General features: G+C 42.7%; 1 protein-coding gene across 1 annotated transcript in view; it reads left to right on the top strand.

The window, feature by feature from the left end:
* The window catches only part of LOC111155004 (phospholipase C like 2), a 210,105-nt gene that overhangs the window by 129,033 nt on the left and 54,757 nt on the right, over positions 1 to 26,315 (top strand). The window contains 1 exon segment of the mRNA XM_022514996.1: positions 19,517 to 19,592. Within this exon segment, the coding sequence (XP_022370704.1) occupies positions 19,517 to 19,592 (76 nt within the window).

The following is a 26,315-nucleotide window of genomic DNA, read 5'->3' as shown; positions in this document are numbered from 1 at the left end:
ACCAAGGCCACCTGGGAACTGTTACCCAGCAGTGGTTTGGGGCATGTGTTTGGTGGGGTCCCTACCCTTTTACTTCTCTGTTGGGAGTCTTTCTTTGGCCTTTTAAAGGGCAAAGCAAGATTGCTTATTTTTCAAACACTGAATTTCTTTATTATTTTCATATTTTTATTTTACTGAATCTTGTAGAAACTATGTATAAAATGTATCTGCAACCTAAAGCTCCAGAAAAGTTAGGGAACTTCTTTCTAAACCTATGCTTTATGCAGAAGAACACTACTACATTTTTGATAGTACTAAGATCACTGAAGCACTATGATCTTCTTCTTCTTTTTTTTTTTTTTTTTTTTGCCTATGCAAGAGCAGGGGAATTACTTGTTCCCATCAAATCCCACATTGCATTTTCGATTTTGCTCTTATATTCCTTCAAAGTTTATTTTTGATATAGTCTCTTCTTGCCTGAAAGTATTTTAGGTGCTGCATTGGGCTGGGTAAAGGCAGGTTGTTTGCTAAGTTCTTTCTGTCAAGGATGCTTCCAGGAAATTAAGAAAGAAAGAGAGGAAGGGAGGAAGGAAAGAAAGAATGAACAAACTGTATACACAAAATGGTGTCCTTGCTCTGTAAATAATACATACATACTGTTCTTTTGGTTAGTCGTGATGTGCACTGGTGGCTTCTAGAAGCTGTTAGGAAGTGTTTAGCTTCCTTGTCCTAGTTTATTCAGTAAACTTTTGTCTCCATTTGACTTTGAATAAGTAAAACTTCACAGAGCAGAGGGTGCTGGGCTGCTGTGGCCAGCACCCAGGCTCAGCCCCTCTATGATCTGTGCCTCTGGGGCAGAGTCTGAGTGCAAACCTCACACTCAACTCAGAAGGCAAAGGAACATGCAGTCTTCCTCTCTCAGGAGGGAGGTGGGTATGCCCCAATTTATGTTCAGTTTGGTGAACTTGATCCATTGCATTGATTTATTTTATCCTCTTTTGACAGTAAATACTCATCTCTTGAGGTAAAATGCTCAGTCTCTTGGACTTTCTTTCCCTCTGCTTCTCTACAAAGTGGCCACTGGTTGCCTGGAGGGCAGTGGTTGCAGAAGGCTTCTTTCTTTGTGCTTATAAAGAGCATCACTCTAAAGCTTGCCCTCCTCCCCTCCGCCCCCATTCACCTTGAGACAGGGCCATGCAGTGGAGGGACTCCATAGCTGCACTCATGGCCATGCAATGGAAGAACTCCCTAGCTACTCTCACTCAGGACTGCAAGAGACGGACTGCTAACTTCTCCACTGCCCTTTCCCTCCTCCTGTCTGCATGCCGCCAACCTTTCCGCCCAGCCTTGGGAGGTGGATGGCCCTCTCCCCCACTCCAGGGCTTGAGGCTCTGTGATCTGTGGGTTGATTCTTCGCATGTTAAAACAATCTAGAAAATTATTTCTCCTCGACACATCCTGACTTTCAAGCCTGTCGTTTTGGTGGGAACCCAAATAAAAATCTAATCTGACCTTTAAAATGGAGAAGTGTCTGATTTTATAAGGGAGCTGCACTTCACCTAGGGCTCTGAAACTAGCTGTTTGAATTGGTGGAAAGCCCCCGGGGCAAAGTGGTTTCTAAAGTATGGCAGTGCATGTGGGAAAAAGTGGCTCTGCCCCCTTCTTACAGCACCTGTGTTCCTGCTGCGCCCCCCTCCCCTCACCCCCGGATGTCAGCATTCCCTTCCCACTGCAACACATCTTTGGGATTGCTGGAGTCCTGAAATCCCAGCTAGAGGAAACCCCCGGGGGTTTCAGAAAGGAGCCAGAGGGTAGAAGTAGAAGTATGATGGGACAGCTTTAAAAACCCCACCAGCTAAAGGGATTCTGTTATGATCATCTAGAGAAGCAGAGCCAGATTGTTCTCTGCGACCTTCATTTATTGTTAGGTGAATAACATTCTTCTTAGAGCCTCTTGGAACAGTGGCATCTGTTTGGTGTGTTTGGACTGATGAAGTTATGTTAAGCCTAATAATTGCCAAGCAAGAAAGGGAGAAAAATAACTTTAAGGACAATTACTCCATGCCTATATTCCTCCAGCAAGTGAAGTTTTCCACATTCAAAATTTTTGATTTGCTACTATTAATACTGTACAGCTCTTTAAAAGAAAAAGTTTTTTCAACTTCCAGAATCTGTTTGACATCTTAAAGTTTGGAATTATTTTTGTCATGTCCACAGAACAATATCATCTCTACATCTAGTTTGGTAGGTGTGAGTGTCCTCTTTTGTGGGAATCCTTTTTAAACAGAAAAGCGATGATCAAAGAAACAACCTAATTGGCTTTCAGTGCATGGTAATTTATTTGTATGTCTTTACACAGCTTGTGAGTTCCAGATCCTTTTAGATTCACAGAAATGAAGATTAGCTGACCTAGAACATGCACTTCATAGCTCACTGATACATTCAGCCTGCTTTTTCCCTTGAGCTTGGGAACCCTCTGGTCCTCTCACCTTGGACCCAGCAGATGGCTATGTCTCTCTTGACCCTCTAACCTTTGCTGTTGGCACAGAGGTGGCTTTGCCAGCTACTTTGTCAGAGAAATCAGTGTGTTCATCTCCATCTCTGTCAGGATGCAGAGACCTGAGTTGGAAACCCTGGAGCTCCCCAAATGTGGGCTCCACTTTGAAACCCCAAGTACTACCTGGGCCACACTCCATTGGAGGACCCAGGAAAGGCTGGAGAAATGGCTGCCTTTGCCCTCTGAGCCTGCAGGTTGCCCTTGTGTCTGGCTCCATTTGGGGTTCAGAATGTTCTCCAGATGGTTAAATGGAAATCGTTTGCCTGAGTGATTATTTTACAAGTGCTTGCTGCAATTAACAAGTAAGAATCACACGTGTGAATTTCTTTTCAGAAGTATTTTTTTTGGTCAAAGATTCATCAAAAGGCTGAGCAGTTTAATATTTCAGTGTGTCCCTTTGTTGTCCTTATTCAGGTTAGAGTTTAGAAAACATGGAAGTTACCTGGATAATATAATTTTATTATTCAGAATTTTGGTGTTTTTACTATCATGCCCTGACTTTATACATGTGAGATCCATTCAAAGGTTAATTTGATTTTTTACCACCCATTTTTGTGGAGTTTGGAACAGCATATACTCTTCCATTTAGGAATTCAGCACTGTCACAAGTGTAATTTGGAGTTGAGTTTAAAAGGACTGAAATTACATCAGATACTTGTATAAAGTTGTTAGTGGTAATACATAGATTTGTTTGTAAACGCAAAGATGAGCACCTCTGTTTTTGTGGACAATACGCTTTAGATGTGCAATCACAGTTTAGAAGACAACTTTCCAAGAAATGGGATAATTTGAATGGAACCAACTCCGTGAAAATGAAGCTACTGAGATAACCAGCTTATATGAAATATCATGTATTTCCGAAACGGTTTTGAGATTGTATGCACTACAATGTGATTGTAGACACTTACTCGAACCACCTTCTGACATCTTTTCTGGGGCAGTAGGGTATACTCATTTCTGACCTTTTTTTTTTTTTTTAAAGTCTGTTATATCCCTAGTTATGAACTGGAAACAAGTTTTAAAGGTGTTTTTCCACAGCCTTTTGAATAATGAGGTGGTGATTTTTCTTCACAGCTAGATGTGTGCCCATAAATAACATTTGGCACTCCACAAGCTTTGAAGCCTACATCTTGTTGATGTGTTACATTTGACCTCATCCTCATGAGACGAGTGAAATTGAGCCCTGCCTGTGGATCCGTTCTCTCCCAGTTTGGCGTGAGTGGGAGTGCTCATCCTCAACCTCACCAAAACCCTTGAGTGTGCAGGGGGCCGGGTGGTGACTGCCCTCTGCACACCGACTTCTCACTCAGTGGGGACCGCAGGAACTGTCACTCCTTACTCTATTTTAACAGCTCCTGTTTTTCATTCTGTTCATTTCTATTCCCCCAGATTGACATGAAATAATTAATGTCACTCACCCCACAGAAATAGCCACCTTTAATACCAGAAATCTGATCTTACTACCACATGAATTTATCAGGAATAAATATAGTACTTAATAATGGCTTTAAAGGCTTTTCTAACTGAATTAGGGTGTTTTAAATTCTGAACCATAAGAAAACTACTCTCACTGTAAACTCAGTGGGTGGACAATATGATGTGTTCAGAGTTAGGTTTAACTCTACAAGCTTAATTACCAATTAACTTAAAAATAACATGTTAGGTAGTTTAAAATATTTATTTCCCTACTGCATTTCGTATTAGTCAGATCTTTAGGGCTGACCGGTTTAGATTTTTATATGGAGATTTTATATAGGACATCTTTTATCAACTTACAGAACTCTTTAATTCTGGTATTTTCTTTGAAATAAGTGTTGATCATTCTATCTTTCTTTATAAACTACACTCCTACGCTAGAAGGTGGTCATATGGAGTCACACCATCATTTATGTCATCGTATGGGCAAAAAATAATTTGGGGGTTTTTTTTGAAGATTTTATTTATTTGAGAGAGAAAACTCATGAGCTGGGTGAGGGGGAGAGGGAGAAGCAGGCTCCCTACCATGTGATATGGGGCTGTTTCCTTGGGACTCTGGGAGCCAAAAGCAGATGCTTAACTGAGCCACTGAGGAGCCCAATAATTTTGGTTTTTAAATCACTTATCTGGTGCCGAAAACAAGCAAGCAAGCAAACCCCCCAAGCCCTATCTTTATAAATAGAAATGGCTGAGTATTTAGCTAAATGGAAGTGGGATGGTACTTAACTAATTTTTATTTGATTTCCTGAAATGGAGCCCTGTTTTTGTGGTGAATCTATGGAAGTCTTTGACCAATGTTAGGACTCTCCATAACCAAATCTTTCTTTTGCCGACACATATCATATGTTTACCCTTTGGAAATACTAGCTGCACTCGATTTTTCATGCTCTTTTCTAAAATGTGAATGTAATCCCTCAAGCTATGTTCTCTTGAATATATTTAGTCCAATGTCACTAAATGATGCATCTTGTACCATGTTAGGTCAGGGGTTGGGAAACGCCCGTGGGTCCCGATCTGCCACCAGCTGTTTTTGTGTGGTCTGCATGCTGTTTTGAGTGGTTCTTACATGCTAAATGATGGAAAACAATTGAAAAATAATACTGTATGACTTGAAATGTGAAACCCAAGTCTCAGTGCCCATAAACAAAGCTGTATTAGAGCCCTCACATGCTCTGTGACCGTTTTTGTACCACAACAGCAGCACGGAGTTGTCAAGACAGAAACTGAACCTGAGCCTAAAAGCCTCAAATACCTACGGTCTGCTCCTTCACAGGAAGGCTTGGCCAACCCCTCACAAAGAGGATCAGGCAAAAAAGTCCCTAGGGTATTTTAATGCCCTGGTTCCCATATTCGCTTTCACCAGTTTAAATTATGATTTCAGAGGCTTTTCTTTCTCTTTTTTTAAAGTAATGGAGTTGGTGCATTTTGAATTTTGACCCATCACAACAGCATTCTACTTGTTCAGTCGGTAGGAGAAGCACACTGCCAGAGCTGGAGGGCTCCTGTCCTGGAAAAGCATTAACACTGACCGTTGACATTTGTTAGCATTTTGATGGTCAAGAACCTGCAGGCACTAGAGGAGGACATTGGAAGAGGAAAGTCAACAAAAACTTTTGCTCTGGCTGCTTGCAGTGCTTCCCAGGCAAGTTGGCTACCTCCGTGGGAATGGTGACCATCGTGCAGAGTTTTGTTATCCAGGAAACTGTCTAACTAGCTTACTTCACAGTGAGCATATAGTCCTGCTTGTGCTGCTTAGTACCGAGGCATTAAAAAATGAGCCAAAGAATGGAGTTTAAGTGGTGCTGCTTGTATCAGTTGAAGCAAGCTTCTCTTGTTGCAAAGAAGGGGGAATTGGGTGGAATTCCCAAGCAGGCTCTTTATGTCTCTGAAAACCCCTGGTTTCCTTTTACCCTTTCCAAGCAGGGAGCAGGGCTTTCTCTCAAATGATAAAATTCAGGCTGTGCTAACCACATTCTATTTAAAGCTGTCTCATCAGGGAAGGAATATAAAGGGTGCTAGAGGCGAAGATGGAACCTGTGAACTCCACCCCGCCCCAGGGGGAATGGGAAGTCTGCTCCGAGGGCCCTCTGCAGCTTCCCACACCCTGCTTCTTTATGCTGTTCATATCCTTCTTGCACCCATTACAGCTTGTAATTATATATTCGTTGGTTTGGTTTCTTTTTTTTTTAAGGTACCTCTTTCCCCCACTGCTGGGTCGGAACTCCAGGATGGCAGGGACAGTGTGTGCCCTGCTCACCATGCTGTCTCTACCACAGAGCAGGTGCACAAGGTAGATCTATAAATGAGTGAATGAAAATGACCTTGATCTACAGCATACAGATCAGGTGTTCTTCCTACCCTTTCTCTCTGCCCCCAAATGGCTACATTTTCTTGAACTTGGCTGATTTATGTCATTACATGTAGTCTTGCCTGGGAGGGTTAGGTTTCGGGCTGGCCAGAGGATGGAGGTTGGGGCTGCCGCTCTTCCAGGCTTGGTACTAGATGGCAGTCCCCACATCCTAAGGCACTGAGTGGAGCCTTTGTAATAGGTCCCACAAGAAGGGGATGCCTGAGATGCCAGTGGGAGGGGTGGGCCGGAAGCCAAAGGCTTGGGACTCCCAATAGGTGGATAGAGGAATGCCCCTCCCTAGATCATTTACCTTTTGTTCATACTCTCAGATCTCCCCTACCTTTTGCCAGAGAACTTTGCTGTGTCTGAAGTTCCCTACTTAAAGATTCGTATATCCTAAGAGGAAAATGCAGCAGAGGTGAGGAGTGGAGGGGAGAGTCCTAGTTGTTCACCGGGCTGGATTCAGTGAAGCCACCCTGGGATGGGAATGTTGCTCACACAGAGTGCAGTGTTCTAGGATTTCCTAGAGCATGTCCACAGATGGATTGTCATGCGAGCTAATAGGTGAGCATAGGCTCCTGGTGCACGAAGTGGAGAAATACTTGAGTCAGACAACCATCTTCTCTCAGCTGTCCCACCCACTTCATTGCTGACACTCACTGTCCCCGCTAAGTGAGCTGTATCACACTCCTGTGCTCTTGGGAGGAAAAACCGGACTCTCCTGGACACACAACCACACACACGCGCATGCATGCAGGCACATGCACACTGCCCACCAGCTCTGACCCCACCTTGGGAAAGTCTTTGTCCTTATCTCACCTGCCATCATGAACTGAGTTAGTGCACCGGGCATCCAGCAGAAGGTAATGCCCTGGTGTGTTTCGCCAGTAAGTACAGTTGTAGCTTCACACTGACCATCTGGACAGGTGTGCATGCAGTGTGAATACCTATGTGCAAAACAGCTCTCTCCAAAGTCACCGTGACTAGAAATTGGAGGATGAAGGAGGAAGTATACACCCCAGACCCTAGGAAGTATATGAGTGTGTTTTGGGGGCTGAGGTTGTGCTGGCAAAGAATATGAGCCCTGATGATGAGATAGGCCCTGCCTGGTGCTTATCCGAGGGTGTGACTAAGGGCGAGTCCACTTCTCTATCTGTAAAGTGGGCATAGTTTCGCCACCTCAAAGAGTACAAAATTATATGTAAATAGCCCAGACCATAGTAAATTCTCAGTAAATGGGAGTCATCATCATGGTATTATTAGTTTCCAAATGCTAGACACCTGCATCTCATGAAGCTCACGAAGCTTTAAAACCTTTCTGTGTGTGTATCACTCCAAACTTCAGAGCACAACTCTGCTGTAGAGAGAGCATGGCTGCTCCATTTCATAAAGGCAGGTTTAAATTACAAAGTGAAAAGCAGAAGATAAGGTTTAGGTGAGTTGTCTCTCTTCTCTGAAAGGGGAAGAGACAGGGGAACCCTTGAGTTACGTGGTCAACACCTGGAACAAATCCTGGGTTTCTGCCGTAAATATACTAGTAGCTGGTCACCTGCATTCTTGTCTTCTTGATCTGCAATTCCTGGAATACTGCGGGCACTTCACTGGGCTAAAAAATTAAATAAATAAATAAAATAAAATAAAAATACTGCTTTTCATTACAGAGAAACCTCCAATTGCTTTTTTCTCTTAACTAACATCTACACTTAGTTACACAGACCTGAGAGAAACTAATGATACCTTACAGTAAGAGTGTGATTGAATTACCTTCTGTTAATTAGGAGTTTCTAAATCACCTTGATCCCCTTGGAGAAAAGACTTGATATAAGTAGACAGTAATAAAAGTGGTACTATGTTTCATTCTAATTGTATCTTTTGAAATTCAATTAATGTTGTAATAATTGTTTTAAACAAGGATGTCGGAACTCAAAATGGTCCTTGGTGACTTGAAAGAGTTAATGTAGCATCCAGAAGTTCTTAATCCCTTTCGGGAAGTAGCTTGCTCACTGAATAATTGGGTTTAAGGAGCTCGAGTTCCCCATTATTCTGCAGGTTTTAAGCCAAGTTTTAAGCCATTCTTATCAGTTCCTTGAGGACACTCCCCTCCATCCAAGGGGTAGCCTCTGAACTTACTGTCCTGAAAACTTCCAAGACTGGAGACTTAAAACAGCAGAGCGTTGCCCTTTCCTTCTGACTTTCCAGGCATTTACTAGAGGCAGTGGGAGTGGCTGGCTGTAGACTGTGTCTCTGCTGGACTGTGCCTGGCTGCCCCTCAGGCCCAGCTGTAAGCCCCTTTGCAAGTTGTTGAGTCCCTCTGTCCTCCCATTCCTTTCTTCTACCTTGATGGCAGAGGCTGCTTGGACACCAGATGCGCTTGGGTTTCCTGCCGCGTGTCATGCAATCACGTTGTTATAGTTTGTGAAAGCGGGAGATGCAGTTTCCAGCGTTAAGAAGCTGACATGACATGACCAAAGGCCTGGCGAGGATGGGGTTTGTGTGTGTGTCTCCTTGAGGCAGCCATGGTGCCCAGTGACTCATCACACGCCGTAGACTGCCCATTGAGTGTGAGGACTTTGAGTCTTCCCACAGTGATCGTGTAAACCCCATGTAATTCTGTGTAGCACATCAAGTTATTCCCTGATGAGATAAGGCTCCACAAAATGGGGAGATAAGAACATTATTATAATTTAAATGCATTTGAACTTTACAATATATGTGTTCTCCATACAGAAAAGTACAGTACAATATATTATTATATGAACTAATAGGAATTATTATATACTTTTTCTGGATAGTTTTATAATTCGGTGGTGTTCCTCTTTAGGATAGCTTGGGTTCTGTCTTGTTGCCTAATTTTCAACAGTTTTTGTTTCCTTGGAATATCGTATTGTACATGACCAACAAGAGCCCAAGAGCAAAACCAAAATTCTTTTCAACTTTTTGAATTTCTGTGTACTTCCTGAAGCTGAAACTATTCAGAAGTTTTAAAACTTCGCCAACAGTTTATAGTAGGATAAACATTTAAAATCTGTATGCTGGCTTTATAACTAATCTTTTGATCTGTTAGATCCCTAGGTATTTCCAGAGCCCTTTTCTAATACCCCAAGCTATTTTGCCTAGTGGAGCTTCTCCAGCTTCTGGTCTATTTAAACATGTTTGGGAACATACGGAGACCTGTGGTAATGCTAAACCCCAATTAATCTAGAAATAGGAGTGAATTTCTTTTAAATCAGTGTTTGGTTATGGCTTAATAGTTTATTCAGTTGTCTACATAAAATAAAATTTTCTTATCTGTTTTAAAATATGATTTTTGATAAGATAGATCACCCTGGTGCATTTGTTGTTTTAATTCCTCTGAGCTCTGCCTCTGTGATTTTTGCCTTTTTTTTCCCCTTTTTTTTCAATCTTTTATTCCTCTTTGCAGCACTCCCCCCAAGCCCAGTTTTCTCTTTGCAGTGTTTTCTCTCATCTTTGCTCCTTTCTCATCTCCTCCAGTGTAGCAAATGTGTCTAACTAAGGACTTCTAGCGGCTGACACTGGAAATGCCACTCAGAAATACCCACACGTGTAAACATTTGGCCCTCCGTATGCGCTGGGTGCCTAGGAACTGGTAGAAAGCAGGAACCCAGGGCGATCAGTTGGTTGTTTTGACTACATGATACTATCTATTTTCATGAATTTTATACTGAATCCAAATTTTTTTTAGGTGAGTACAGGAGAAACATATATTAGTCTGTGTGTAATAAGCATAATATCTTTGTCTTGGATTTATGTGGTAATTCACTTGAGAATCTGCAGTTTAATTAAAACTTAAGGTTTAGATGATTCACAGACCTGTACCCCTGGGGCTAATAATACATTATATGTTAATAAAAAAAAATTTTTTTTAAACCAACAAAATGAGGTTTATAAAAGAAAAAAAAACTTGAGGTTTAGTGTGTGAAATGTCACTCTTTCTCAGTGTTGTGAACGTCATTATATATTAACTGAAAGTGAGAAGTGGTAGATGGAGATGATGATGGTGGTAGAGGAGGCTTTATGTCATGTGAAAATTCAACTAGATACTTATGCATGAGATACAGTGTTGCTTTACAGGATTTGATCTGAAGTTTAGTGCATGAGGGATTCATGTTGCACCAATATTCAGATCTCAGAGTTATATAACAGGAGAGCCACATTCTTTCCTTAGGTACATACCACCCTAGCTCTGAAGTGACCTTTATGAAAAATCAGAGTATATTGAAAAGCTAGAGAATTCTTGGCTTCCTGAATGCAGACCCTGGGTCACTCATAACTCATAATTTGCTCCAGATTTATCTAGCACTTGGCATCTACTCTCTGCAAAAAAAAACAAGAAACAACAAAAAAAGACGGTTGTTAAAATAGTTGAGTACAGTGTGGAGGCAGGCTTATACAATGCTAAAACCGTGCTTCGGTTGAATTCATAGAAACTGAGAGTTTAACTGGACTTCACAAAAAAATTGCATGGGATATTTTGAAAAAAAGATTCAGAAGGGTTTTGAAGTGCTCTCCCTTTTGTAGTCACTTCGGCTATGACACTTGTTTTGAAAATGCAAATTTATTTGAATGTGATGGCTACATTAAGGAACAATTTTAACCTCACATTTTGTGTTTGGGTGTGCAGTTTTGACCACAAGAAACACTGGTGGACACAGAAAACTTGACCTGGCTGACCTACATGCGCACAGGCACCTCAGACAGCACCCAACCCCTCCCAGTTCATGAGCGCCTCTGGAGCTGGGCCCATCCCACAGCTCCTATTCCCCTGCTTTCGTTGCACATCACCCCCTCCACCTCGGGTAACGTACAGGCTGCAACCCTCAGAACACCCACTTCCCAAGCAAACCTCAGGTCTTTTTCAAGGTCAGTCGCCACATGCTTTGCAGTAGGTTTGCGTTCCTTAACTCTTCAACATATGCAGAGCGGATCTATGACTTTTATTCAGTTCCTGTCTGTTTTTAATGTGTCACTGCAAAATTTTTGAATGCTCTGGCCCTAACCCCGTTTTCCCCACAAACCTTGTGATTTTTATTGCATGGAGCAAATGTAAGAAAAAATGTTTCTGTATACTGCAATGATTTTTAGGAACCTGCACATCCCATTATAGCAGAACTATAGGGACAATTACCAAATGCCCAAATCCAGAGTTCCCAGGCCCAGATCCACCCTCCTTCCAGAAACTCTCCTCACACATCTGTAAACATTTAATATCCTTGTTCTGTTCCTTCCCCTCTGACCGCTCCTGCTGTGTGTCATACACCAGTTCTCTCTGCTTAAATTTAAGTGATTCTGGAGCATAACTATGATGCTTTCATCTCATTTGTCTTCTAAAATTCCTCCCTCGGAGATGTATATCTGTTTTCATCTCAGCCGCTACCTTTGTGCAGAAAATCCCAATTTTCCAGTGCCAGAATTAGACCTCCACGCACAGACTGCCTCCTTGTAGCCACCTACTCCGCTCTACTAAGGAAGAACTCCACATCCTAGAGGAGTGAACACATTAAAGACACCTTGTAACCTGTGAAATGCCTTCTGACCCACTGTGGGGTGTGTCTTATCTGTCCAGTTACCCCTTTAAGGGGAAAGAGTCTTTGGCTCTTCCCCTGTGCCCACAGCAAGCCAGTCACTAAAACCTGCTCTGTCCCCTACACAGTCTCCCACTTTCATCCTTTCCCAGCCCCTCTGCCACCTCCCATGTCCCTCCCCTCCCTCTGGAGCTTTGGCTCCCTGCCTGTTTCCTGCCCCCACCTTCACACCCCCACCCTGCATTTCTTCCTGTTTCTCTGTCTCTTGCTCACAGCTGTGATTAGGTATCCCATCCAAACTGACCCTTCCCCGCTTTCCTCTAACCTGGTGGAAGTGCTTAGAGAGGATAATGATACTTGACATTGATTTACATCCCCACCACGCCTGCGGTGGGGCCCCAGATGCCCTAGCAGCCAGCTGTGCTCCTCTCTACATGCTGGCCAACAACTCAGGAGTGGTTTTCATCTGGCAGTGCTATAGGTTCTTTCTGTAACTTTTCTCTTATACAGCGTTTTTTTCTATACTTTTCTCTTTTGAGTTATATAGTGGAAAAATGTGGAAGTGGAAGTGTGGTTTCAAGAGGAAACTAAGACAAATTACTCTGGAAACCATTTGTTACACGGAAATTGTTTTTATAGTGGCCTTGCTAGAAGGGATGATGACTGCACTTATTAATGACGTGGCGTACCTCATCCCCTAGATGGGGATCAGCTCTCCACAGACTGTGGCTGTGGCCTCTGCCCCCCCCCCAGCTTTCCCCCCACACCCCCTCTCCCCATGTGAGCTGCAGAGGGGGCTGGGGTTAACTAGCAGGCAGCTGGGCAAGGACCCCCACAGGGATAGAACTTTGACGCTTTATTCAAGTATGTGATTTTCCTGTTATTTTCAAGTATTAAAAGCTGTCTCATATTTTCCAACAGTAACTCTCCCATTGATTCAGCTCTGGGACATCTTGCTGGACTTGGACACTTTACTGAAAGAAAACGTTACCTCTGAATTTTCAGTTTCGAAGTCACGAATCCCAGTGTTCTTGTATTTGATTCTAAAATTCGTCAAAATTCTTAAAAACTTCTTTTTAAAGTATTAAAAAGAAAGGTGGTGTTATTAACTCAGAGAGACATGACTTTTTCAAGAGCCCAGAAGTGAACACCAAAGCTTACAGATTCCTGAGAGAATTCCCTTTTTCTCTGTCCCATTCTCAGCATTAGCGAAGTGACTCAATTTGTATGCCTGTGTAGTGACAGTCCTCTGGTGACACTGAGCTTTAGAGACATCCACACAGTTAATTCTGACTGAGGGGCGATCACTGCTTTGGACTGTATTGGGTGGTCTTCTGAAGACGTCGATCCTTGATTCATGTTTGCTGTTTTCATATCCATTCCCCGAGTCCTGAGTGGCAAGTCCTGCTTTGGTCCAGGGTGGTACCTGAAGCCACACCTGCCATCTGGGCATTCGCTGGCCACCAAAGCCTTCCATGGATCTCCACGACAGCCTTGGAACCCCGGGGGCGGGGGGTACCTCAGAGGTCGGGGCAGGCATACCGTTTCTCTAAGCCTGTTGGCAGGTTTAAGAATGATGCTCAAGGGGCGCCTGGGTGGCTCAGTGGGTTAAGCCGCTGCCTTCGGCTTGGGTCATGATCTCAGGGTCCTGGGATCGAGCCCCACATCGAGCTCTCTGCTCGGCGGGGAGCCTGCTTCCTCCTCTCTCTCTGCCTGCCTCTCTGCCTGCTTGTGATCTCTGTCAAATAAATAAATAAAATCTTTAAAAAAAAAAAAAAAAAGAATGATGCCCAATTACTTGAGTTTGTTATATGTCACAGAGTCACAGAATCTGTGTCAAGGAACAAAACTTTTTTGTTATCTAGAAGTTCCCTTTTATAAGGACATTAGCACTTCTGAGACCCTGTAACTTCATTACAGATAGCTACAGCCAAAGCAGCAGCAGCAGCCATGTATGAAGATGGGGACAGGCAAAGCCAAGTCTTAAGTGGAAGGCATTTTCAGCCTGCAGCTGAGGTCAAAGCAAGATAAAGGGAAAAATCTAGAACTCAAAATCTTATGATTAAACTAATTTCACCCGAGGACTTGAAATTATTGGCAAATTGTTTTTGTAATTCTCAAAATCTATGTTCCTGGGATGAAAGGAAATTCGGTGTACTGTCCAAAAGCAGACATAAGATCCTTCTATAAAACTAGACTTGCTTATTGTAAAAACATAATTTTCCTACTTGGTGTGCAAATTTTAAAACATAAAATTAAGAAGCAGTCTATAGAAATCTAGTGATATAAAATATATTAGTATAGTAACAGTTCTCAGAACCATATCCATAAATGGAGACGTTTGCCTTATACAAATAGAGGAGTTACTTTCAAAACAGAATATTCTTACGAAAGGCATTTCTGGTTTCTGTCCAGCTTAATAAAATGTAAATTTTTTTACTTGCCTTTAGTTGAAACATCCTGCTTTTCATCTGCTTGAGTCTTGTATTAAAACCCTAATTTATATATATTAGAGTTGATCAAATTTATGAAATGGGTTTCTGGGCTACGTTAAATTCATAGATTTTCCTAATGCATTAGTTCCAGAAATCTAGGGAGTTACTGGTAACTGGACACTAACAGAAAATCTATTAGCAACAACTACCCAAAAGCATCTTGTACTTCATAAATAATATGAGCTGTCCTCGTGGGAAGTTACCAGGGTTAGCAGCGGGATGATCTCATTGCTGAGCCAAGACCCATAGCTCTGTGTTTACAGGGATCAGTGGCAACACATTTGCATTAATGCAAATGATGCTTCTAAAGCCAACCATTCTACTGGCCTTTATTACATTGACATATTCATGTAATATATACAGAGAAAATAATGTAACTTAATATAAAGCAGTTTCTCCCTTTGACTCATCTCTTGATGTCACTCCCCATGTATTTGCTTTTGTCTACTCTGAAATGCTTATTCTAGTTGCTTCATATTAAATGTGAATGATTTCTCTCTTATAATGATGAATTGTTAAGTGGAGCCAAGCAAATACTTTATTGTTGTCATTTTAAAAGAAATGTTTTCCTAAAGCACTTACAGAAATATTTTTAAAAAGACAATTCTCAGGGTGCCTGGGTGGCTCAGTCGGTTAAGCGTCTGCCTTTGGCTCAGGTCATGATCCCAGTGTCCTGGGATCGAGTCCCACATAGGGCTCCCTAGTCAGCAGGGAGTCTGTTTCTCCCTCTGCCTCTGCCTGCCTCTCTGCCTGCTTGTGCTCTCTGTCTCGCTCTGTCAAATAAATAAATAAAATCTTAAAAAAAAAAAGACAATTATAAGTGGAAGTCAGTAGTAGAGATTATACCACTTACGGTGTGTAGCACCTGTCAGGTGTTACTAGATTCCTTTCTGCTTTTGTGTGTCTTTCTGGCTGGAATGCCCTTTCCTCAGCTTTCCTTGTGCAGTTAGTTCTACTCCTACAGCAAGACACGTCATGGTGCTGTGGAAAAGCAGGGGCTTTGAGGTCAATAAGAATGCATTGTTTCTTAGTGGCAGCCCCTTCGCCTGTCTAACCAGAGGACCTTGGGGAAGCAACTCTCAGGCCCTCAGTGTTCACACCTGTAACACCAACACTATAAATACCCACCTCCCGTGGGTTTTGTGAGCGTTAAATGAAATAGAAGGCACCAAGGACACACCTGATGCAGAGGACGTGTTCAATGGCTTTCATTTTGATTCAGTCAGTCAACACTGGTACTATTTATAATCACAGCTTGTTATAAAGCTGCAGACTTTGGCAGAGATGGGCCCCCACTAGATCTAATGGCCCTCCCCATGTTGTCTGTGCTCCCTCCGTGCCATGTGCTCTACATTCAATCCTAGCTGTGAGCTAATGAAGCAAGACCTCAGGCAGCTGGGTGGGCAGGCAGGACGGTCCACCACCTGGCCCCGCCCTCTCAGCCTGCGCTGAGTGCGCTGAGAGGAGCCCACAGCCCAGAGAGCTTGCTGGGGAATACCCAGTGGGGTTCTCTCACTCAAGGACAATTTATGCAAATACTGTAGGAGTTGAGGATTACTGAACTCACTTTCTGGACAAGAACTATAAACTGTTTACTATACATTAACGTAAGTACCCACCCTAACTGTAAATATGTACCCTAAAACTATAAAAAGACATAAACTGGCAGTTCCTCCTCCCCAAGGAAGTGGTGAAAACATTTAGTAACAGGTGTGGCAAGATGAATCATCTCTGCCAAGGTCTGGATGTGCTTTCTTCCTGCCTTCTCGAAGTTCTGCTAATTGTTTATTGTGGTGCCTGACCGTCTGAGGCTGGTTCCCTCTAGAATACCCCTCCAATATGGTCTTCAAAAACGTGCATGGTTGACATCCAGACCTGGGAGGAGTGGCTTCTTGCAGTGTTTGCCTTCTTCACCCTGGTGGAGTTGCCCCTTCTTATTTGACCTACTGCTCATAAATAAGGGGTAGAGTGTGTGCTCAAGTCCCGTCAGCAGACAGAGCGTCAGCGGGTCGCCATGACACTGTTCCAGAATCCAGCCTGGATCCTGAGGGAAGAACCAAGCAGCACTCGGAGGACTTCGAGGACAGGAGGTTTATTTAATGCCAGCGGGCTCAGAGGAGACAGATCTCCAAAGGTCTGAGCTCTGAGCACAAGCAAGGGGGGTAATTTATACACTTCTACTTCCACATACTTGGCACTTCTGGTGCGCGTGCGAAGCGGAGCAGGGAGAAGAACCGGGAAGAGCCGTGGGGCAGGGACTGGGGCTCCCCTGCTGGCTTGGTGGGCCATCTTAGGACACAGATTTTTCCTCTTCCACACCACCAGTTACTCCCCCACTAAATACCCATCTACCTACTGTGGCTTAGGTGTATTTAACTTTGTCGTGCTCAGTAGCACAACATACAGTAGCAATGCCACATCTTGTTGTGATGATTTTTTTGCCTGGAGTCCTGGGTCAGCAACTCTTCTGTATTCATCTGTAGCACTTAATCAGGGGCCCCCACTCAGAGGACCTCAGTAAAGGTTTGAGCCTTCAAGAGTTACAGAGCATCCGAGGCCGGTGAACTTATCTCTCCAGACCCTTGAAATGGATGTGCTGGCCTTAAACTTTGCATGTATTTTATAAACCGAAAGGTGCTTAACTGTTTAACCTTTAGTGACACTTTAAACTGGAAGAGGCTTCTAAGAAGAAGAATGTGACTTCTTGTTTCTCTCAGCTTCATCAAACCAGGCTTTTCAAGTAAAACTAAAACTAGCAATGGATGTTTGAAACATTGCCAGTGAGGCGTGCTCGTCCAGCTAATCTTGGGCTGCCAGAAAACGCTCTGCCAGGCCCCCTGGATCAATGGGGGAGTCCATGGTCACATCTGCTTTCGAGTGCCTTAATGGCGCGTCCTTTCATTTACTCCTCACAGCATTTTGAAGGTAGTGTCTTTTATTAAACTCATTTTATAGGTAGGAAATTATGGCTCATTATGTTTAATATCCTGGTCTGGATGGCAAAGCTAATGAACAGCAGAACCAGGATTTGAGCCCATAGAAATCTGTGCTCTTTCTGCCCCCACACCGTCCCTGGTAAGGGTGTGTTCTGACCACCTTTCCCCCACAGGTATGCGGGAGCCCGTGCCTAATGTTGTTCTGTTCTCCTACATTCCTGCTCTTAATGGCTCCTTGTCCCGCCCATCTTCTTCCTGGCCAGGTTCCTTTCATTGCTGGTATTTTTTTCCCTTCTTTTTCCTATTTGCATGATGGAGGCACGGTTAGCTAGTTCTTTGATAGTGGGTTGTGATAGCCACCATCCTTGCTTAAAGAAGTCCTTGCTTCTTCATATCTGTCATTTTGGCTTGACATCAAAGCTGAAAAAGGTTACTGATGACGGTATGAACCTTTTCAGTATGCAAATGATGTCATGGTATGAATGACTTTATATCAGTGTAATTGAGCTCTTAACTATTCATTTTTATCATTGCCTGTTCAATATGTCAAGCTATGAAATAGAATATTTTAAGTTACAGGCATGACTCAGATCTTGAAGAATGAATGTGAAAATACTGAATTTCAAAGTGTGAGCTCTTCCACTGGAATATAGGCTTCTTGAAGATAGGGGCTATATCCTGTATGTCCCTTTGTCCCCAGTTCCTGCTCTGGTCCATGGATAGTGAGTGAAGGCATAAATGAACACCTGTGTTGGCCTTAAACCTTTTGGTGTTCACTGTAATTCTCTTAGAACGATAGACAAGTTGATAAATGCTGTGTGACTCATTTGAAGGACCTAGTGCATTTAAGAGGCACGTTGATTATGCTCTGGTTTGTAATTAGTCAAAATAGGGTGTTCCTTCTTTGAATTATACAAATAATCCAACCTACATATATTTGGTTTCTATAAAATAATGACTGTGGCAGTTAGTGTTAAATACTATAAAGAAAAACAAGGCAGAATTTAAAGAAATGGAGAATGATGGATGGGTATTTGTGATTTAAAATAAAATGGTCATGTAATATAGATGGGTAATATTATAATGCAAAATATTTGGACATTTAAATACAAAAAGTTGAAATCTATAATTACGGTAAGCATCATAATGGTACCCAATTATGGTATAATTTTGGTACAAAAAATGGCTATACCATTTTCATAGTGATTTTAGAGCCAAAAGGATTACTTCAGACAGATCTTTTCCTAACATTTTGGTAAGTAAAATAATCGATCAGTTGTGCCCTTATCCTCCTTTTCCTTTTCTTTTTTCTTTTCTTTTTTTTTTTTTTTCATTCAAGCTTGCCTGCTAAAACAAACACATGTAATTTGGAATAAGAACTCAAAATTGAATCTTTTATTTTTATTTATTTTCTTTTCAAAATTAAGTATTTTAAGATCATTGCAAGGAATATTAAAAACACTAGTTTGATGCATTAAGTAAACACTGTTTTAGGGGGCACCTGGGTAGGTCAATTAATTAAACATCTGGCTCTTGGTTTTGGCTCAGGTCATGCTCTCAGAGTTGTGAGATCAAGCCCTGCATTGAGCTCTGTGTTCAGTGGGGAGTCTGCTTGAGACTCTCTCTCTCCCTCTCCCTCTCTCTCTGCCCCTCCACCCTGCACTCTCTCTCTAAAAATAAATAAATAAATCTTAAAAAAAATAAAATAAATGCTGTTTTTTTTTTATCCTCTTGGTAAGTTTTAAACTAATTTTCAGATGAAGGCATTTTAGCTGAAATGAGTAAGGTGTGTAGGTGGCAGAGCTCTCTGTAAGATGCCACTGAAGATTTTGTTAAAATGAATGACTGAAAATATAACTTAAAACACAGATCAGATGTGTATACATATTTATTTGTAGCTTCTCACACTGAAACCCCATTCAGCATTGACACAAGGTTCAAATTCAGTGTCGTACAAGCCTAACTATGAAACACGATACTCCCAGTCTGTTCGAACCACTACTTGGAGGGCAGGATTTTTCATTTTGTACATACACGTTTGGGCTGAGTCAAGGGAAGTCAGATTAAAGAGCGTTTTGCCCCAGCACCTCAGCCTGTTTGGAGAAGAGAGCCCCCTGCTCGTGCGTAGACGGGTGCTTGGTCGTCAAGTGTAACCCTGTGTCTGGGTCTTCCCTTTGCAGATGATCCAGTCCCTCAAGGCCGTGATTGAAAATGCAGATGCTGTGTATGAAAAGATTGTACATTGTCAGAAGGCAGGTAAGTAAAAGTTTATTTCTTCTCTTTAAAATGAAATTTGTAGCATCATTATTTATGTCCTTAAACTATTTTATCTTTTGCTGGAAACTATATCCAGGAAATCAGATGAAGAATTATTTTTCCATAGCTAAAGAAAATACTAATTCACTGCTTCTCAAGCCTGGATAACAAACTCACTTGGGGGAAGCTTTTAAAATATACTGACACAGTCTGGGGTGTGGATGAAAAATTCCTAGCTGTTAAATGTCCCAGGTGTTTCTGGTGAGCAGCCAAGATGGAGAGCTGCTGCACAAGATGGAGAGCCGCTGCACTGACCTCCTTCTCCTCAGCTTGCCCTATGCTGCTGACCCCACTTTGTTCCCCCCATGACCTTCCACCAGGCAGTGGGAAGGGTGAGTGGGGCTTGAGCAGAGCTCTCTCTGCTGTAAGTTCTTAGAAAGGAGAGTGGGCATTGGTTAGAGCCCCTTGACACTTTTTAATGCACTGGCATGTTCAAATGCTGATGGATTCATCCATTTAATATCAAAATGTTATACCAGATTATAAAACGCTACCATCTGATGATTTTAGCTGAGATAAAACCAAGAAAAGTGTTCTGCATTGTACTAAGAATAGACAAAATGGAATTCTTTCAATTTTCCTATTTTGTTAGGGCATCATTTTGGAAGATGTTAATATGGAGAATATTTGTAACGAATAAATAACAATATCTGTCCTTAAATTCTAGGATTTCTGGTTGCTATTCCTTTTTTTTTAAGCCCTTATTTATTTTTTGTAATCTCTACACCAAGTGTGGGGCTCCAACTCACAGCCCTGAGATCAAGGGTCACATATTCTTCCAAATGAGCCAGCCAGGCGCCCCTGGTTGCTATTCTTTAACATCAAGGGTCTATAAGTACCACTTAGTCTGAAAAAAAAAAATCTCTTATCTCAGAAATGAACTTGTTAAAAATAGATCAAAGACAAAGATAGATACATGTGACAGTTTTCTTTTTTGGTGTTTATTGAAGGAACATTCACATTAGTGACTAACCAACACATGAAAATCCTCATTTTGTTTCATTCATTAGCAAAATGATCTTTCTACGTCTAGTCCTTTCCGGGCTAATACTCTCTACAACTGCAACTAGAATGAGATACTTCAAACACCATTTTTATCCTGTCAATGTTGTACCAAAATTATCCAGTAGCTGACTAGAGTCTGTTGTATCAAATCTAAGCTTCTGACTTCCCATATAAGGTTATCTACTAACGGGCCAGCCCATTTTGCCAATGCTATATAAAATTTGTTAGTTAAATCATCTATTCATTCATTTAATAAATATGTTTTGAACTTCTGCCATACCAAAGGTACTTGTAAGATGTACTTGTAAGAGCTATCACATACCAAAATATTAAAAAGTAAGCAAGATAGTTGTTTGCCTTCTAGAACTTTTCAATTAAGCAGGAGATTATGAAAGTAATCACACATACTCGAATGTATTGAGTACTTATGCTGTGTTACTTAGGAGTCTGAATTTGGTTGGTGGGACAGTGGGGAGCCATTGATTTTTTTGAGCAGAATAAGAGAGAACTTGAGCTTTAAGGTGGTGATCACAATATCTGTGTGCAGAGAATTTTCATGGGCAGAACCCAACTGGGAGGCTGCTGGGAACAGTGAGAAGGAAGAGAAGTGATGGTATGCATCCAGCCTGGCCTTTTGGACAGCCTTTCCCACTTCTCAGTGTGTTTTTCCTTAGTCAGATTTTCATAAGCCTCTCCTCTGGTAAGACTTCTCTCCCTTCCTCTTGGCCAGTCTGTACATTTCGTCCTTTTGTCTCAATGGTCTTCCAGGAGCCCTTTGTGATTGCAGGAGTTACGTCATCTAACCATTCTATTCAGCCCTGCGGAATGTGTTTGGTTCAGCTCACAGAGCCTCAGTGACTGTGTGTTTTATTAATGTGTTCCCTGTCCTTTAAACAGGCTCGTGACCTGCTGTGCCACAGTCTTGCATGTTGAGATCTCTGTATTTTACCCACGGCACCTGTTCTCACATTCTGCACAGGGTAGTAGAGTACTGACTAAATGTGATTTCACTTGTACTAAGTACTCAATGCTACTCAATTCATGTATTGTCATGAGAATTGTGGACTGTTAGAATCTGAAGCTGCATTTATCGGACAAAAAAGAACTATTTATTAACAATTAGAGTTATTGTCAGTTCTGTGCGACTTCATTGGTTTAGGAAATGTGACTATTTCTAGCATAATGCAGCTTTCCGTTGTTCTATTGAATTTCAGTGAGGGATATATTTGCTTGTATTTAAAAAGCTGAAGAGTGTTGCCTATTAAGAACTTTGCTTGGAGGGCAAACAGGAATAACCACTGTGTAATGGTGCACGTTGCTCTGGGCTGGAAGATCCTGAGAAGCACGTAACGATTATCTTTTGGTTTCACAGCTACTGCTCACCGCCTACACAGCCCTTCTGTTATCCTAAGTACTTATTTTAGAATCCTTGATCTTTTGTTTCTCATGTTTACAGTTATTGGAAGGGCATATAGTCATTAGTCATATGAAGAATTGCTAATTTGTATTGGGCTCAAAAACATTTGCATGAGATTTTACTTCTGATAAATAATTGCTGTTCTGCTCACAGAACCTTAATCTGACAATGACAAAATGAAGATACAGGTACCAAACGCTATAAGCGAGGATTCTTTCAGAAGCATTTCAAACTTCTAAACCCAAATTTATATTCTTCTAGATAAACTTTCATCCAAACAGCTCCGTGAAATATGGAATCACGCAGCCACCTCCAGTCCATGTTCAAAAGTATGCCCAGTTTGAACAGGTTCAGACTCCCAGCTCTCTGGTTCTTTTTTTTTTTTTTTTTTTGAGATAGAAATGGGTATTGCTCATGGTGTTCTTAGGAAGAGGGGGTAAGGCAAGAGAAGAATGCTAAGAAGTGAAGACTTCCAGCCAGGGTGGGCTAGGATCCTGCAGACCTTGGCAGGCAGACACATGGCCAGAAGTGACCCCCTTGGGGAGGACAGGGCGAAGGAGATGAGTGGTTCAGGCAGCCTGCAGAGCCTGTTCTTTTAAGAGGAGAATATTGCAGCACAGAGGGCTGGGGGGTCAAAGGGACTTCTTTATAAGCAAATCATGTCCCTAAAATTAGGAAAGAGCCACTGACGAGGTGAAGAGGAAGACCTTAAAAGATGAAACAAGGAGTAAGGAGATAAGAAGGGAGGAGGGCAGAAATCCAGGATAGTTGTGACCAACTTGACCTTAGAAAGGGGGCTGGGCCCCTCTTCTTCCCAGACACTCCAAATAGCTGTGACATCGAGAGAAATTCCAAGGAGGAGAGGACCGTTTTCCATTGGGCAGGTGGATGCGGACACAATGCCATAGGAGGGCACTGGCTTCGGGAGTGAGAGAGTAGAAGGAGGGCCTCCGGACAGGGGCAGAGTCCAACGGCCTAGTACCAGCGGAGAGACGGGTGGCATTGTTGGGGGGGTGGTGAGGTGCAGGAGGGATGGAGGGCAAGTGGGTCTGGGCCAATGCGTGAATGAGAGAGGGGTCAGTCAGATCTGGCGTGGCTGTATGCGCGTGAGTGTGCATTTCCAGGATCACAGGTGAATGAACACACTCTCATTCTCTCCTAAACCTAACACATGCTTGTGTTTCTAAGACAGGGCAAAGGAGGAGATTGCTGGGGAGCACAGGCAGGGGAGCTGGACTGAGATCTGTGGAGGGGGAAGCTTCCTAGGAGTTCTTCTTTAAAAAGTTTACAGAAGGTGTGGCGCCTGGGTGGCTCAGTAGGTTAAAGCCTCTGCCTTCGGCTCAGGTCATGATCTCGGGGTCCTAGGATCGAGCCCCACATCGGGGTCTCTGCTCAGCAGGGATCCTGCTTCCCCCTCTCTCTCTGCCTGCCTCTCTGCCTACTTGTGATCTCTGTCTGTCAAATAAATAAATAAATAATATTTAAAAAAAAAAGTTTATAGAAGGTGATAAAAGGATAGCCAGATTCTTTCTGGGGATAAGTCTTTTCTGCTATGTATTATCTATCTCTCTTTTGCTGGCCCAAAATGGCAGCCTATCTTTGAATTTTAATTTCATCTTTGGTCACTGCTTTGATCTGCTTCGTAAAGGATAGGAAGGCGATGTAGAAGGAAACCCAAACTGCCTTGCTTCAGTGCATTGGGTGTTTTTTAATCTAGTGAATTTAATCGGAGAATAATTTGCTCTCCAGAAAGGAAAAAGAAGTCAATGACTTAGTTCTTATTAAAGACAGTGAACTAACACACGCACTTACTTTCCCCTCCCTTCTGAACCTCATTAAAATGACGGTTAGGGTTTGTTGGGTTTTGTTTTTTTTTTTTTTTTTAAGGCATAAGTCCATCAGGACAAAATGGGAGGAACAACATTATGGAAACTGAAAACTACCCGAACAAGTGGCAATTGGCTTAGGTGGTGCAGGAGAGCCGAGTTGGAGGCTGGCATCGGGCACTGCATGCAATCTGATTTATACTGCCGGCCTTGCCTACTCCCCGCCCCCCTACCTGCGCAGAACCTGGGGGCACCAGGTGCCTCTCTGCAGGTTGGGGTGAAGGTGGGAATAAAGAGAGAATCATCTGAGAGGGGGGATTAAGGAGCTGTTAGACCGCAGATGCCTGGAGACAGCACATGTCCTGACAGCAGAAATGTGAAAATAACAAAATTTTCATCCTTCATTTGGGGAGTTGAGTAGGTAATGTCCAGGAAAAAAAAAAACGGAACATTATCATCATGTTACTTAGAAATATGGACATAAACACTAAAACAAGAAACAAACAACTAAAGGGGTCGAATATAACTCCTTCTGGAAAGGGGGAATGGGTAACAGCGATTTGGCTCTTTAAACTATGTACATAATATTGATAAAAATTAAATTACTAATCTAAATTTCATTTAAATGACTAAATTAAACAACAGAAGAAAGAAGGAAGGAATCAAGGACCAGAAGCTGTCCCAAGAATCCCTGACTGAGAATGTTCCAGGAGAAGGCATGGGCCACACTCCCCAGGTGTGGGGACAGTATTGAATGATTAGGTGGGGTTTCTGCCAAGGAAACCCGCTGGCATCGTGGGCAGGCCCAGCGCACAGGTGATGTCCAGGTGCTTGGGTGGGCGACAGCCTAGTTCCTCTTCTGGCAGGAGAATTGGTTCTACCCTCTTTCTGAATGACGGGGGAAGATCAGGCTCTAAATGAAAGAAACCCCAGCCCACCCCAGAGTTATTTAAATAGAAGCTCCTTTTCTAAAAGCTCTAAGGGATTCTCATGCATGGTAGGGTCACATCATTACCTAGTGAAGTGGGATATAAGCTAAATTTCCAAATAATGAAAGCTTTTGTTACCCTTCGTTTTAATCCTTTTAATGGAACACTTTCTATAACAGATTCTGTAGGTCCCTGCTTCTTTAAACTTGCTTTACCAAACATAATTTGAACTTTCACGACCGGGGGTCATTTTGAGAGGCATCTGTTATTATCTTGCAGTTTAATGGCGAGTCCCCCAGGAGCCCGTATGTTCCTAGAGGACCCCTAACCCACTCTGCCTGCTCAGATCCTATTCCAGGGTTAATGGTTTATTCGTTACTTCCATTCAGTTTTCACTTCCAACTGCTAATTTGTACTGTATCTGACTGCCTATTAGTACACCGACGCTTTTTTTTCCTTTCTAATTTGCTGCTTCTAGTCTGCTGAGCAGTTGGCATCTCCCCCGTGGCCAGGCTTGATAGATTTGTCTCACTAAACGCAGGTGAGAGCCTGATGCACTCCCACTCAGAACAAGCAGAGCACTGGGCCAGGCCTGCGTCCTGCATTTGATTGATCCTTTTTTTATTTTGCAAACTCCTCAGATCTCAGCGTGTTCCTAGGAGCTGGGGTTACCAGAGAAGCAACCTGTCACCATCCGTCACTTGCTTGGCTCACATCAGTGTCTTACCCAACACAGTAAACATAAAAGCAGCCGTTAAGATTTATCCTGGAAGCACCTTGCAAGTTTGTAAAAGGAGACCTGTAACTTCTGTTTTCATTTATGTCAGGGTGTTTCTCACCTGTGTCTGACAGAAGTAAGAGGTTCTTCCCTGGGGATCCAGGGACTTGTGTCCTTGTGCCTTGTGTGTGCCGTTAGGTTAGTCACTACCCCTCTCTGTCTCATTTTTCTCCTTCTGTGATTCCTCCTGGTGCCGCACGGGTGCTGAAACGCAGTGACCGAAGATCAGTTGTCTAATTAGCAATTTTGGAATGGCTTGCTTACAGTTACTTAAAAGGATAACAAGATTAAACAAGCAAACAAGCAGCCCCATCCAGTGGCATGGGGACACTTAAATTGCAGCCGCTCCACATGAGTTTCAAGCAGGAAAGTTAATGCCTAACATTGAAGGTGCAGAGTGACCTCTCAGTGTGAGACAGGGACCTGGAGGCCGACCGCAGAAGTCCTCCAGGACTCTCCGCATCTGTACTCTTCTTAAAGAACGGAGACCGAATTGACAGATCCTCCCGCAACCACTTCATTTAGCTCGGTTAGTGAAGGCATGGGAACCCAAGAAGTTGCAAGTCTGCCCCACCTGCCCTTTTGTTCCCCCAGAAACCTTCATTGCTGATCAGGGAGAGTAAAGAGAATGATCACAAAGGTGACATCTAGGCCCAATTCAGGGCAAAAAAAATTCAAAATAAGCACCTGGTACCTAGAATCCTCTGC

This window comes from Enhydra lutris, unplaced genomic scaffold (assembly GCF_002288905.1).
Source record: "Enhydra lutris kenyoni isolate GAN:26980312 unplaced genomic scaffold, ASM228890v2 scaffoldscaffold39, whole genome shotgun sequence".
Classification (NCBI taxonomy): Eukaryota; Metazoa; Chordata; class Mammalia; order Carnivora; family Mustelidae; genus Enhydra; species Enhydra lutris.
Note: the sequence above shows the minus strand (reverse complement) of the source record. Positions and strands in the feature narration are given on the sequence as shown.